The sequence below is a fragment of the Platalea leucorodia genome, assembly GCF_965183815.1.
Source record: "Platalea leucorodia genome assembly, chromosome: 9".
Lineage (NCBI taxonomy): Eukaryota > Metazoa > Chordata > Aves > Pelecaniformes > Threskiornithidae > Platalea > Platalea leucorodia.
This window is the reverse complement of record NC_138831.1, coordinates 17,296,891-17,311,730: the sequence shown is the minus strand read 5'-3', so window position 1 is coordinate 17,311,730 and position 14,840 is coordinate 17,296,891. Positions and strand designations below refer to the sequence as shown.

Sequence of the window (14,840 nt, the reverse complement as noted above, 5' to 3'; positions counted from 1 at the left end):
CTCACAGATGTTCACGAAATACCTCCGACCCTCCGACCAGGCAGACATCATCCTCATGGCCATCGAGAGCTTCAGAGACCCAAGCATCTACAGCATCAGTGTGGCTGCCCACATGGTGGACATCCTTGTGGCAGACCCTGCCTTCCAGGCAGGGCAGGTGAGGAGCCCGTGGGTGGCATGGCCGATGCTCCAGCCCAGCGGGGGACCTTTCCTCCCCCGGCTCTGCGCCTGGCCAGCACTGATGCTGTCTCAAGCCGGCGTACTGCAACGGGAACGGAAGCACCTCCCAGTGGGAGCTGGGTAAACGGCCACGCTTGCCCTGCTGACATCCCCACTCCCACCCATGTCTGCCCTCCAGGTGCTGAACGTCATGTGGGCCATCTACAGAAGCCTGCCCTCCATCAAGGCGCTGGTAGCCCTCAACAGCTTGGACAGGGCCCTGCTGGTGCTGATGGGCAAACATCCCAGCGAAGTGGTGGCCAGCCTGCTGCAGTGCTCCCCAACGTGCACCCCGTACGGGGCCCACCATTCTTTGGGGCTCCTCTCACACTGGGAGGGGGGCCCCAAGACCCTCCTGAGGGACTTCAGCCCAGCCATCCTCCGGGGTGTCCCCGCTGACAGAGCCCTGGTTTCCCGCAGTGTCGCCATGGCCATGTGGAAGACGATGCTGTCCGAGCCCCAGGCTGCAAAGAAGGTGCTGCAGGAGCTGCTCAGCATGCTGATGAACCAGTCGCTGCGCAAGACCTCCACCTCCCCTAAGGATCACCCGCGCATCCGCTCCCTGGCTGTGAGTTGCTGACCTCCGGGGCTGCTCTCAGCTGTGCGGGGCCGCTGCTCCCCTTCCCTGCCCACCCCAAGCCTTGACCTCCCCAGGGGCGCAGGGACATCTTGGTGTTTGGGTGTCTTCTGCAGGCAGCCAGGACGATAGGCGAGATCCTCCTGCAGCCCACCTGCCTGCAGCAGGTAGAGGCGATTTTCCCCCAGTTTTTCCTGGTGCTGCTTTTCCAAGTGTCGTTCACCACAGAGCTGACGCTGCAGGAGGTGCACATCTTCTGGAAGGAGCACCAACAGGATCTGCTCACTCCCATCAGGTGCTGCATCCCTGCCCTCTCATCCTTGCCAGCCACCTGGAGCCAAGCCAGGGCTCCCAGTGGGAGCTGAGCATTTCTTCTTGAGCAGGTCTGCGGTGCAGTCCATGAGAATGCTGCTCTGCAGCATGGGCTTTGAGAGCCAGGTGCTGGCCATTGAGGCGCAGGGTGGCTGGGACACCCTGCTCAGCGCCCAGACCCACCTCATGGGAGTGCGGATTGTGGCCAGGTGAGAGCCCCTTCTCCCTGCTCCTCGGGGACTGGGCACCCCATGCCACCCCCTCCCTTGGGGCTGATGGCAGCAGGGTCCCCGTTGCTCAGAGAAAGTGCTGCAGACTGGTGATGTCCAGACTGGTGCGAACCCCAAAGAGATGTGCCTGCCTGGCTCAGGCCTGACCGTGCCTCCTTCCCCCTGCCAGGGAGATGATGAAGACCCCAAGACCCCTGCGCTCCACTATCTTCTGCCTTCTGGCAGAGCTCCTCAGTGTGGAGGACCCCACCTGGGAGATGATCGCCATGGTCTTCCTCGTCGAGGTGAGCCTCGAGGTGGCACTCCTCCAAACTGCCTCCAACGCTTGGCTCGCCCATGCCCACTGCTGGGGGGGGAGCTGGGGCGGTGGGTGGGCTCCGGTTGGTACCATGGAGGATCAGGCGAGCAACCAGGGCGGTGTGGTGTGGGGCACGGGGGCTCTCCGCAATCCCCGCCGCCTCCGTCCGGGTTTGGTCTTGCCCCAGCCTCCTTGCCCTGAGCTGATGGTTGGAGCCAGCACCACACCAGCTTCCGCTGCACGTGTTTCAGATGCTGGGCTGCACCGACCTCGGTGAAGAGCTGGACCGTGCCCTGGAAATCTTCCCCATGTATCTGCGGAGCCAATGCTTGGGGATGCCCAGCCTGGTGCTCAGGGGCATCCTCAGGCTCACCGAGAGGCCCGACATGGTGAGTAGGGGACAGCCAGGAGAGCAGCCCAGGCTGGAGCAGTGGGTAATGCGGCGGCTTAGGCTTTTCTGGGCATCGGGAGCTGTGCCGGCTGCAGCCAGCTGTCCTGCCTCCCTGGCCCTCTGCCCCACGGCTGTGCCGTGCAAGGAGAGAGGCAGCAGTGCCAAGGGGACCGGGCTCCCTCTGCCAGCATGTCCGGGCAGGGATGCTGGCAGCAGAGCGACCAGCCTGAGCGTGGGGTCTGCAGAGCCTGAGCGGGGGGTGCTGAGCCCCAGGGTGAAACGCAGTGGCTGTGGTGGGGGCTGCTGGCAGCTTGGGCAGCTTTGCAGGCAGTGCTGGTCGCCCACCAGCCTGCCCAAGGGGTCTGGTGGAGAAGGAGGCAGCCGAGGGCTGGCAAGGAGCCAGCGCTGCCTGTCCTCCCCCTCTGCGCCCTGGTCTTGCCATGGCCATGCCGGTAAGCCCTGTCTGCTGGGACCTTGCCCTCGTAACCCACGCTGCCTGCTGAGAAGCCAGCGGGGAGGCCAGTGTTGGCGGAGAGGGTTTTCACCCCTGCGATTTGTCGCTGCTTTACAAAAAGGAGGTGGCGTGTCTCACACAGGCAAAGAGAACCCTTGTCCTGCTGCCACACATCATGGAGCAGCTGCAGGATGCTGACAGCGATGCCAGCGCCCTGGCCCTGTCCGTGCTCAGCAACATGATCCAGCTGCTGGAGGGGAAGGTGCCCAGCCTCACCGCCCTGGCACTAGCTGGCAAGCTCCAGCCACTCTTCAACAACGTAAGGCTGGGGGACAGCTCCATGCCCCCTTCACCCGACACCTCCATTCACGCCTCCCACTGCAGCCCCGTGCTCTGCAGGGGGACGCTTGGCCCCACAGCCCCCAGACCCCATCGCTGCCCTCGGTGGCTCCGTGCTGCGTCCCAAGCCCCCGGCATGGACTCACCCTAGCTCGGCCTCCCTTCCACGGTGGGGACGGTGGTGGCAGGAGGGCAGCAGGTGTGCTGAGCCCCACCAATGCGCACCCTGCCCTGGCAGCATCCCCCAGCCCTCCGCAGGGTCTCCCTCTCCGGACCCCAGCCCCGGGGACCCCAGCCCCCCTGAGCAGACCTTCTGCATGCCGCAGCTCGCTCCCTTTTGGAACGGGGTTGCCTGCCACTGGTTTGGGGACATCCATCTCCATGTCAGCCCCTTGCACGCCATGGGCTTGGGGCTGAGGTCCTCCTCCCCTCCTCCCCCAGGAGTCAGGCACCGTGCGGGAGCTCTCCATCCGTCTCTTCCAAACCACGATGGGGCTCGTGGTGGGTGCCGAAAAGAAGAGGATGAAGAAGGAGGTGTGGGACAGCGTACTGCCGCTGCTCTTTCACCTGCACGACCAGGACAAGAGTGTGGCTAAGGTGGGATCCCAACCTGACCGGTCCTTTGGGCAGGGCAATGCTGACACTGGACCCTTCAAATGTGTGTCACCATGAGGTTTAACTTGCCCCTGGCGTCGGTCCCTGCAGCCTCAGAGACTGGGTTATGGCTCCGCAGCATCCTGGGGCCAAAAGCTTGAAGCCCCAACAGGCTTCCAGCCAGAGAGGGTGGCTGCACTTATCTTCCGCACCCTGGGGTGCTGAACCTGGTGGCAGCATCAGTCCCCCGCTGCTGTGTCTTCCCTGCACGGGCAGGGACAGGCTCCGAGCCCTGCCAAGAGGGGGGACACAGGGTCCTGTGACCTGAGTGGTGGTGGTGGCATCTCTCTGCTGCTCACCAGGCCTCCCTTGAAGCCCTCCGCAGCGCTGGCCAGTTCCTGAAGTGGAGGCAGCTGGCGCAGCTGGCCGAGATCGCGCAGGCATGGAGGATGAGCGAGTGCCTGGTAAGCGCAGCCCCAGTGCCCCCGGGATCCGACCTGGACGAACCCTGCCCCATGCCCAGTGCGGGGGACAGAGGGCTGTGCCCCTCTAGCAGCACGGAGCCTCCCGGAGCAGGCTCTGCTCCCTGCTGTCCTCTCCCCTGGGGTCCCAAAGGGGACCCTGCCACCAGGATGGCACCCCAGCATCCCTGGGGAGCCCTCTGCTCCCTCTGAACCCCGATGCCACATGGCAGGAAGCTGGGAATGTGGTGCTGGGGGGAAGGAGGGTAGCCCTGGGTGGGGGGACGGGCCAACTGGGGGGCAGCTCTGTGCCAAGCCTGCGCCCTTCTCCTCTCTCCAGCTGGCCAGGAAGAGGAGGAAGGCCAAGGACTACCTGCACCAGAGCCAGCCTTACCTGCGGAGCCCGCAGGAGCCCCTGCGGCAGGAGGCTGTCAGGTTCATCGGTGAGCCATGAGCTCCGGGGTCCCTTCCTCTCTCAGGGTCCCAGGGTCCCGGGACAGGACCTGTGGGGCACCCCTTCACCCCCTCTCACCCCTGCCTGCGCAGGTGGGGCTGGAAACAGGCCCATCCGTCCTCTCCCCGATGCTGCACCCCGGGGTCAGCCCTCCCCGGGGAGCTGTGCAGCCAGGCGGGCTGGGTGGCGGGGTCCCCGATGGGCAAGCGGGGTTCCTGACAGGCAGCAGGGTCCCCGACACGCTGCGTCCCCCCAGGGCTCATGGGACGGCAGGCGGATATGCGTGAGGAGATGGCGTACATCAGAGAGGGTGAGTGAGGGCAGCGGGGAGGAGGCAGGACCCCAGCACGGAGCTCCCCCACCCTGGGCGAGGGGGGCTCTGCTCCCAGCGGGTCTGTGGGGAGGGGGCTGTTTCTGGAGGGGGCTATTCCTGACCAGCAGCCTCCAGCCGAGCCACTTGCCCCCTGGCTCCCTCCTGGCCCTGCGAATCACGGGCTGCAACGTGCCCTGCCTGGAGGGGACAGAGGGCTGTCACCTCACCTCTGCTGCTTTGCGCCTGCAGTCCTTCAGGGCGCAAAGAAAGATGCCAGCCCCATGGTCTCCTCCCTGGCGATTCAGACGGACCTCATCCTGCAATGCGGAAGGCTGAAGTCGGGGTTTAACCTACAACAGCTGAGCTTACAGCTGCCGAGGGCGTGGATGAGGTGGCACTCGGCCCCCAGCGAGGACTCTGCTTGGGCAGAGACGAAGCAGCAGCCCCAGCCCTAGGATGCTCTGCAGGCCGGGGTATCTGCTCTTCCCAAAATCTAACAGGAAAGAAGAGCCCTCAGCCCCCGAGGAGCCGGCGTCCTCCGGAGAGCAGCAGGACAGCCGCTCCTTCCAGCGGTCCAGGGCAAGACCTGCCCACGCGCTTCGTCTTTGCCACAAAGCACCAGCTTCTCTGCTGGGCGGTGAAACAGAGGGGAGGAGAAGCCCAAGCCAGAGCCGAAGCCAAAGCCGAAGTTGAAGCTGAAGCCTTCCCTCCCCCGGGCCACGCTGGGGTAAATCACATTTTCTGCCTCCCACCATCGGAGGAGCCTGCGCTGCCTTGGGCTGACGTGGCCGAGCCCGGGAGCTACAAAGCCACCGATGCTCTGGCTCCAGCGGCGTCCCCAGCAGGAAGGGCAGCGCAAAATGAAGTTTCAGCACAAGAGCAGATTTTAGCTCTTGAGAGCATCGCTGGGACAGGCCCCCCGGCACCCGCCCCGGGCAGAGCCACGGCCCTGGCACAGCCAAGGACGGGTCCCTGGGACCCCCCAAAGGACGTGCGATGGGACCAGAGGCCCTGAGGGGCAGAACAAGCTGATGATGATTTGGGTACGCCATCACCGCCACACCGTCTCGGTGAGTGGGGGGTGCCGGGGCAGCGGCGGCCGTGGGCGGCGGTGAGGGCCGGGCCGGGGAGAGGGAGGGGGGCGAGAGGCACTGCCCCGGCGGGGTCGCTCCGGCGGGTGTTGCCGCGCCTGTCCCCTTCCCGCAGGTCCCGGGCGCCGAGGGGAGGCCGCGGGTGGCGGCGAGGAGGTGTCCAGCGACTCTGAGCCGGAGAGGTAAGGGCTGCGCCGGGGGGGATGGCAGTACCGGTGGGGGTGCCGGTGGCGGTGCTCACGCCTGTCCCCGCAGCCCGTTGTTGGGGCGGCGGCAGAGGAGGAGGTAGAGGAGATGCCGCAGGAGAAGAAGCTGCGCATGGCCAAGCTGTACCGGGAGCAGCTCCGCCAGTACGGTGAGCCCCACCTGGCCCCTGGCGCCGGTGCCCCGGCGGGGCAGAGAGGCGGGCAGCCCCCGGTGCTGAGCCTGGCCCTCATGCCCCGTGTCCACCGCAGAGGAGGAGCGGGCGGCGGCAGAGGAGGAAGAGACGCCCGCAGATCGCATCGGTGACCGGCTGAAGGAGGACGTGGTGAGCAGGGAGCGGGGCGCGTCCCCTTGGTCCCGGTGGCGCCGGCGGGCTCTGTCCCCCTCCCGCGGGGCTGGGGCTGCCTCCGCTGAGCCTCCTGCTTCTTCCCCAGCTCGAGCAGAAGGGCCGGCTGCAGCGCCTCATCGCCAAAGACGTAAGTGCCCAGTGCTGGGGGGCTGCCGGACTGTAAGTGCCGGCTTTGGGGACACTCAGGCATGGCCACAGCTGGTACCCCGACTTGCCATGCCAGCTATGGGACCACAGCCCTTCTCCCGCCCGGCGTGCCGGCTGCTGGCGCCCTGGAGAAGGAAGGGTGCTGTGCTCGGGTGCTCCCAAGCCTGGGGAAGGGACGGGGGCAGCCCAGCTCACATCCCGCTCTCCCTGCAGGTGCAGCCTCTGGATCCAGCCAGCATCCGCATGCTGCGGGCGCACCAGCTGCCCATCACCTGCCTGGTCATCTCTCCGGATGACAGGTTCATCTTTTCTGCTTCCAAGGACGGCTCCCTCATCAAATGCAAGTGTTCCCCTGGGGCCACGACGGGCTGTTCCCCCAGCCTGAACCCTGCGGGGACCCTGCAGCAGCAGGACCGTGGGTGCCTGTGGAGGTGGCTTGGCCCCTGGCCCCTCTGGGGATGTGCACATGCATCGTTTTGGGCTCTGTGGGAGGCTCACTGATGCTTTCCGGAGTGGTGGGAGGCTCCCAGGGGGTGACGGTGGTGCCTTTCCCGTAGGGGAGGTGGAGAGCGGGAAGAGGCTCTGCGTTGTGCCTGGGGGGAAGAAGGGCACTGGGGAGCGGCACATGGGGCACGCGTCGCATGTCCTCTGCATGGCCATCTCATCGGATGGCAAGTACCTGGTACGGGAGAGGGATGCTGGCGCTGCCATGTGGGGCGGAGAGGTGGTGGTGGGGAGTGCATCTCCTCCCGGGGTCCTGGGGAGCCGTATCTCATGCCCAGGTATACTTTGCTGGGTTAAAGCAGCCCCTGCCTCCACCGGAGTCAAGAATGGGTCCCTGGGACCCCCCAAAGCACATGGGGTGGGAGCAGAGGCTGGCACGGGCCGCAGGTCCCCGAGGAGTAGGTCTCGGGTATCCCCTGTGTTCTGCCAGGCTACGGGAGACAGGAACAAGATGATCGTGATCTGGGATGCAGCCAGCTGCAAGCGCCTGCACATCTTCACCGGGCACCGCAATGCCGTCTCGGTGAGTCAGGGGCATCAGCTGTGACGCCTGTGGGGCCAGGCAGCGCCATCCTCCCTGGTGCCCCTCACCGCTGCCCCCCCAGACGGACATCTGTCTGTCCATCCGCAGGGCCTGTCCTTCCGGAAAGACACGTACCAGCTGTACAGCGCCTCCCGTGACCGCTGCGTCAAGGTCTGGAACGTGGCGGAGAATGCATACATGGAGACCCTGTAAGACGTGGGAGGGGACACCCCGCTGACCCCCCTCGCCGGGGTCAGGCGCTGTGGCGGAGGGCCGTGCCCGCCGCAGCTCTTTGCCACCTCTCCCTCCAGTTTCGGGCACCAGGACGTCATCACAGGGCTGGACAGCCTGAGCCGGGACTGCTGTGTGACGGCGGGGGGACGGGACGGCACCGTGCGGCTCTGGAAGATCCCCGAGGAGTCACAGCTTGTGTTTTACGGGCACCAGTAGGTCTGGGGCGGGAGAGGGGCCTGCGGGCAGGCGGGTCCAGCTGGGGCAGCGGTGTGAGGGTGCCAAGTGTCACCAGGAGCCTGCTGGCGCTCTGGGGACACTGACGCCCTGGTGAGCCCTTGCTTCCTAAATGGAATCCCAAAGCACGCTCGGAACTGCTGGTAGTTGCCTGTTCTCTCCGTAGGGGCTCCATCGACTGTATCCAGCTGATCAACGAGGAGCACATGGTGTCGGGCGCTGATGACGGGTGAGCGCGGGGCTGGCTGGTGCCCGGGGTGGGCAGGCGGTGCCCCCCGCAGCCCCCTCACCCCTCCCCGCCCTGGCAGGTCCGTAGCCCTGTGGGGGCTGACGAAGAAGAAGCCACTGGCGCTGGCCCGGCAGGCGCACGGCATGCAGGACTCCCAGGGCCTGCAGCAGCCGTACTGGATCTCCGCAGTGGCCGCTCTGCGCAACAGTGACCTCCTGGCTACAGGTGTGTGGCAGCCGCTTTGGAGCAGGGGTTTGGGGGGGCTGTCCTGCTCCCTTCCCTGGGTCAGGATGCATAGCAGGAGTCTCCTCTCTCTGCCCCAGGCTCCCACAGTGCCAGCGTGAAGCTCTGGAAGTGTGGTGAGGGATTTCGGAAGCTGGAGCCCCTCTGTGACATCTCCTTGGTACGGATGGGGAGGTTGGGGATGCTGGAGCTGGGCTGGGGGCGTCTCTTGGTGGGGGCTCCCCTCCCTGGGCGGCAGGAGGAGACTGCGGGAGCCCCTCACCCTGCCCTGTCCCCTCCAGGTGGGTTTTGTCAACAGCCTCAAGTTCTCCGCAGGCGGCGACTTCCTGGTGGCCGGCCTTGGACAGGAGCACCGGTACCGTCCCCACTCCCTGCCACTGCCCAGGGGCAGCCCCCTCTCCGCTGCGGCCCGGCCGAGGGTGACCCCCATCTCTCTCATCTATAGGCTCGGCCGGTGGTGGAGAGTCAAAGAAGCCAAAAACAGCATCTGCATCATCCCCCTGAAGCGGAGGGCTGCAGCCCCCAGCCCCGAAGCCCCCGACAGCTCCTAGCCCCCTGGCCCCGGAGCCGCCGGAGCTGCGTCCCACGTCCTTCATGCGACCACCCTCCTGGGGCCGGCAGGGCACGAGTGGGGGGTGTCGCGTGGCCCCCCCACCCCTGCTGGCCCCCATATCGTGCTGTGGCTCTGCCCTCTGCGAGGGTCTGCCCCCTTCCCTCAGGTTCGGATGGACAGGAGCTGTGGCAGAGTCCGTTTTAAAAAAAAAAAAAAAAAAAAACCAAACAAACAAAACCAAGACCACTTTATTCACATAAATTAAAAAAAAAAAAAATCACGCTCTTGCTCACGGAAAAAATCTACTCTTAAAAACTTGGTTGGGCTCAAATACCTGGGTCCTGTTACTTGCCCTCAGCCCCCGCCGGATCCCCCGGGCTCTGCAGGGGCCGGGGGGGCAGCGGGCATTGAGCCCCGCTCCTCTGCCCTGTCTCCCACGAAGGGGTGAGAAGCACTATGCACAGCGAGCGGGGGGACGGAGGGGGCTTGGGCCCAGCCTGGCAGCGCTCGGCGGCTTTCCCGGGGCCGAAAACGAGGAGGAAAAGGTGAAAATGTGCAAAGGGCCTGGGGGGGGGTGTCTCTGCTGGCCCAGGGAGGGGGGACGTGGGACACAGCTTGGCACAAGGGGGACATGAAAGGCCCCACACCAGGAAATCGGGGTGGGCGATAGGGCGAGGGCAGTGGGTGCTGGGGCAGGGCTCGGCGTGGCTCGGGGCAAGCGGGGCGTGACTTGGTGTGGCTCAGCAAGAGGGAGTCGGGTTGTGCACAGCGGCTTGGGGCAAGGGGCTTGCACCACAGCTGGTGCAGGGGTGGGGAACGTGTACCACAGTGCAGTTCAAGGGCCGGGGTCTGTGCACTGCGGCTCAGTGCAAGGGACGGGGGGCACGTTCACCGTGGCTCGGGGCAGGGGATGGAGGGGATGATGTGCACCTCAGCTCAGTGCAAGGGACGGGGACGTGGACCGTGGCTTGGTGCAAGGGACAGGGGGACACGTACCAGGGCTCAGCGCAGGGGATGGGGGAATGTGCAGAACGGCTCAGTGCAGGTGACGCAGGGGACGTGCACCACGGCTCAGTGCAAGAGACGGGGGGACACGCACCATGGCTCGGTGCAGGTGACAACAGGGTCGTGCACCACGGCTCAGTGCAAAGGACTGGGGATGTTCACCATGGCTGGGTGCAGGGACAGGGGGTAGTGCACCAGGGCTCAGGGCAGGGGACAAGGGATGTGTAACGTGGCTCAGTGCAAAGGAAGGGTGACAACGTACCATGACCCAGCGCGTGGGACGTGTAGCTCGTGCTGGGGCGGGGGCCGAGCCTCCCGGCTGCCTCTGGCCCCTGAGCGGGCGGTGCCGCGGGCGCTGCTCTCCCTGGGGAGGGAGCCGGGGTGCAGTGCAGCCGCGGGCAGGAGCAGCAGCACCACGACCTGGCCTCCCCGTCCTTCACAAGGACGACGTTGTGGAGTCCACCACCTCACGGCCGTTGCGCACTGTGGGCACGTACTGCGAGGCCGAGCCTGGCCAGGAAGGCAGCAGTCAGGGGCAGGCTGGGGTCCGGCAGCAGCACCCCCCCCACGGCATCCCACTGGGGTGGGCGATGGGTGCCCAGGGTGCTCCGTCCCCCAGGGCTGGGGTCGAGGGTGCCCAGGGCAGCTGTGCCCCCCCTGGGTTGGTGACAGGGGCCGGGGGCAGCTGCATCCCCCGGGGCTGGGGTGGAGGGTGCCCAGGGTGGCCGTGTCCCCCCGGGGTGAGGACAGGCCCCCGGGAGTGGTCCCCCCCAGCAGACCATGCTGCAGCCTTGGGGCTCACAGCCACGTGAGGCAGGGGGAGATGGGGGATTGGGACAGAGCCAAGGCTGAGCCATAGGGGACACAGCAGCCTCTATTGCCCTGTTCCCAGCTGTGCCCTACCCTGCACCCCTGTTTCCTTCAGGGGCCCGTGCTGGGCTGCCCCCAGCTCCCTGCCAGGAAGGGGGTGCTGCCCCCCAGCCCTTCCCCAGCCCCCCTGCACTCACCGTGGGACTGGCTAAAGCTGGCGGCTGCCACGCTGAACCGAGCGGTGCCCACGCGGTGGCTGGCCACGTTCTTCTGGGGTTGGAAGAGTATGATGTGGAGCTTGGGGGTGAAGAGGCAGCCAAGGACCACGGTGCCGCTGAGGCTCACTGAGATGCACATGGTGGTGGTCTGGACCTGGAGACAGCGGTGGGCATCAGGTGCTGCTGCCGCCAGCCCTCTGCCCCGAGTGGGGCAGGATGAAGCCCTCGCTGTGGCACCAGCCACCTCCCACCGGGCAGAGGCTGCTGCCTGCACCCCGCAGGCACATCCCACCCTGCACCGGGTCCCTCCGTCAGGGTGGACCTGCTGGAGACCCATGGGCAGAGGATGGGCACTGCCCTGATGGGGACACGCTGCTCCTGCAAGGGGGGCGCACCCTGAGCAGCACCCCACCCAGCCTCACCAACACCCCTCATCCCAGTGCCTGCTCCCACCAGGGGATACAGGTCCTCTCCAGAAGCCCCCGACCGCAGCCACCCCCACACAGTCCTCCAGAGCTGGCAGGGCACCTTGCTGGGGGGTTGAGGTGGTGCAGGGTGCACCCCACGCTCCTCCATCCCCTGCACTGCTCGGCTTCCCAGGGACCAGGCGGGCCCTGGGGTTGGCATTCATGTGCTGGGGCTGAAGGGTGGCAATCACTCCTCTGCAGTCAGGTCAGAGGGGGTCTCTGGAGGTCTCAGGGGGATTTCCCATCCTCACCCTAGCAAACAGTCTGCCAAGGGCAGTCCTTCTCCCCAGGACTCGTTACCCCCTCAGCCACACTTCACCCGGTAACGAACGCCCCAATGCAGAGGTGACCATCACCAGGTCCATGGCCGAAGACCCTTGCCCAGGCCCACGCATCTCCTAGCCACAAACCCTGCGGGGCCCAAGTCACCAGGGCCGCTCCGATCAAGCCCTTTTAGAGTTTTCAGGGCATTTCCGTGTCTTGAAGGCATAGACCGTGCAGAGGACCATCAAGAGGACATTGTAGGTGAGCGAAACGAGCATGTTGGAATCGCAGTTGTTGCACTTGAGGGTGACGATGTACCTCTTGTCAGGCTCCGTCTCCTTGCCTGTGCCAGGGGTCTCCACCAGCAGCCAGATGATGACGATGATCAGCTGGCAAGAGATAAGGGCCATGCAGATGACCACCTGTGACGTGGGGCTTATGAACCGGGGGCGCTGGACCCCCTCCTTCACCCCGCTGAAGATCCTGGCGATGCGATTCGTCTTGGTCAAGAGGGCCGAATAGCAGACGGCGAAGGACGTGCCCAGCCCCAGACGCCGGAGCGTGCACACCTCGGTGGAAGGCTTTGCGATGAAGATGAAGGTCATGCTGTAGCACGTGAGGACCCCGGTCAGGAGAATGTAGCAGAGCTCCCGGCCTGAGGCCTTCACGATGGGGGTGTCATCATTGTTCTTCACGAAGACTCCAGAAACAAAGAGGGTGGAGATAAAACCCAGGCAAGAGATAGTGACGGGACCAATGGCCCAGGCGTCTTTCCAGCGGATACACTCTTGGGGCAACTCGTAGCAGCCATTCAGGGTCTCATTGGGCCAGTAACCGAGACCGCAGTCCATGCAGGTGAACTCATCCAGCAAGTACTCGTAGGGCTGGCAGGGGATGCAGATCCAGCAGCATATGTCTCCGGGCTGCATGCTCTTTCTCTCATTCTTCTTGCAGGGGTCGCTGCACTGGGACACGGGGATGGAGGTCTCAGCCCAGGGGATGAGGCTGCTGTTGAGGATGAGCCCCTCAGCCCAGTAGCCCACCTTCTGATACCGATACCGCCCGTCCATGTGGTGATAGCTGAAGATGTTGTAGCGCCCGATGCCATCACCGTAGCGGTCAAATCGAACGACACTCTTGGTGCCTGCTGGCCTGAACGGAGCTGGAGGGAGAAGAAAGGGAGATGGTGACTGCCATGGGGCAGGAGAGTGCTCGCTCCCGGCGTGGAGGCAGGGCCCCTTCAAAGGGTCACATCCCACCATGGTCACAGGCAAATGTCCAACCTGTTCCCTGCCTTCACTCTCATAATTGCTGCCTATGCACACGTTAGGAGCAGGAAAGCAATGGTTGAGAACTATCATCTCCCCACATGCCTAAATGCTCGGCAGCCCCAGCCAGCTCTGCAGGGACAGAGCGGGATTTTTCAGCCTCCATGGCTCTCAGTGACACCTGGGTAGCTGGGCTCAGCCCAAGTCACAGAGCACAGCCACACTTCTAATTCATCCCCAACTATGTAGGTCCCTGATCAAGGTTCTCCCTCCACTTTAATCCCTGAAATGTGAATAAATCATGGCGCTTCCAAGTGAGGTCTCCAAGGCCTGACGTTCCCGGAGGGGCCCCTGTGGGGCCGGTCCCACCCAGCTCTAGCAGGATGGAGTTGGTCACCAGCTTCTCCACACTGGGGACAGAAGGCCTAGATTGCCTCCCAAGGGTGATGGTGAGCTGTTGGCATCTTGGGACAACCACAGCCCATAGCACACGGGTCCCCAGGTGTGGGCAGGATGGAGGAACCGGAGGGCTTTGGGTCAAATACGGGTCTCCTTCCTCCTCCCCGTCCCTCCACCCATCCCTTTCCAGTTAGGCAGCCAACCCTTGTCTCCATCTCTGGACTCACCATCAAAATTAACATTGAGCATAAAGTCCTTGTAGAACCTCTTGCCATTGACGGCTTTCACGGCGTCGCAGAGCTTGGTGGCATTGGGGCACAGCGCCTGGTGCATGTTGTGGAGAGAGCGGGCCATGGCATAGACCGCATTGACCACAAACGTGATCTTGGACTCTGGCTCAAACTTGCCTGTCTTGAGGGAGTACCGGCTACAGTCCTGCGTGTGGAAGCTGCACTTGAACTTCTGCTCCCAAAAGTCCCGAAAGCAGGGATTTCGGCTGTTATTGTAGGGGTTGAGGTTACGGAAGTAGGCAGCAAACTCCTTAATGGGGTAGGCTGCCAGCTCGATGGTGATTGCTCCCTCCGCCACTGCTTCACTGCCAGCCACCACGCTCTCCAGGGCTCCCCACCCATCACTGGCCACCCACATGAAGGACACGTTGGCTCTCTGGGCAGCTGCCAGCAGCTCCCGGACAGGGGGGGAGTGAGGAGCCCCCCAAGCACGGCCACCTCTGCCCCACCGCCCCGGCAGGGCAGCCCCAGGGGGCGCAGGGTCCTTCTCACCCCTTGCCTCCCTCCCTTCCTTCCGCAGGATGGCGGGGAGACCCCCCCGACCACCCTAGGCGGGCCTGGGAGGAGGAGGACAGAGCTACCTGAACAGCAGCACCCAGCTGATCACTGCCCCCACCCCATGGCTGCACCTCCCAAACACACATCACCCACCCCATCACTGACCCCATCACGGACCCCAAAACTGAGCCATCACTGACCCCATCACTGATCCCAAAACTGAGCCATCATTGATCCCATCACTGACCTCATAACTGAGCCATCAATGACCCCATCATTGACTCCAAAACTGACCCATCACTGACCCCAAAGCTGACCCATTGGGCCCATCACTGACCCCATCGACCCCATCACTGACCCCAAAACTGAGCCATCACTGACCCATCACGAACCGCAAAATTGACCCATCTTTGATCCCATCACTGATCCCATCATTGACCCCAAAACTGACCCATCACTGACTTACCACTGACCCCACCATTGACCCCAGCACTGACCCATCACCGCACCCCTCTCCCCTTCCCCTTTTCCCCTTCCCTCTCCCCCCGGCCCCGTCCCGCCCGTACCGACCTCGGGGCACCGCCGCCCCTCAGCGCCCGGGGCCGGGACCCCGCTTGCCCTCGTACGGCCGGGCTGGGGCCGTGGGCCCCGGCGAGGGGAGCGGGGGG

General features: G+C 64.8%; 1 protein-coding gene and 1 pseudogene across 2 annotated transcripts in view; one reads left to right on the top strand and one right to left on the bottom strand.

The window, feature by feature from the left end:
- LOC309594852 (U3 small nucleolar RNA-interacting protein 2-like) overlaps positions 1 to 9,014 on the top strand; it is a 59,376-nt pseudogene extending 50,362 nt beyond the window's left edge. The window contains exons 8-20 of the transcript in view: positions 5,989 to 6,088; positions 6,189 to 6,262; positions 6,372 to 6,413; positions 6,647 to 6,779; positions 6,991 to 7,115; positions 7,368 to 7,460; positions 7,569 to 7,669; positions 7,772 to 7,906; positions 8,059 to 8,157; positions 8,237 to 8,382; positions 8,481 to 8,560; positions 8,682 to 8,755; positions 8,846 to 9,014. The product of the transcript in view is annotated as a U3 small nucleolar RNA-interacting protein 2-like (transcript). The remainder of the gene's footprint in view (positions 1 to 5,988; positions 6,089 to 6,188; positions 6,263 to 6,371; positions 6,414 to 6,646; positions 6,780 to 6,990; positions 7,116 to 7,367; positions 7,461 to 7,568; positions 7,670 to 7,771; positions 7,907 to 8,058; positions 8,158 to 8,236; positions 8,383 to 8,480; positions 8,561 to 8,681; positions 8,756 to 8,845) is intronic.
- Positions 9,015 to 10,394: 1,380 nt separating this feature from the next.
- On the bottom strand, positions 10,395 to 14,653 carry LOC309594851 (metabotropic glutamate receptor 2-like; the record flags this gene model as incomplete). The annotated part of the gene is made up of 6 exons (XM_082321256.1): positions 10,395 to 10,468; positions 10,966 to 11,403; positions 11,773 to 11,851; positions 11,903 to 12,879; positions 13,612 to 14,068; positions 14,639 to 14,653. 6 exons carry the CDS (start codon positions 14,651 to 14,653, stop codon positions 10,395 to 10,397), a joined length of 2,040 nt encoding a protein of 679 aa, XP_082177382.1.
- Between the last annotated feature and the right edge of the window lie 187 nt (positions 14,654 to 14,840).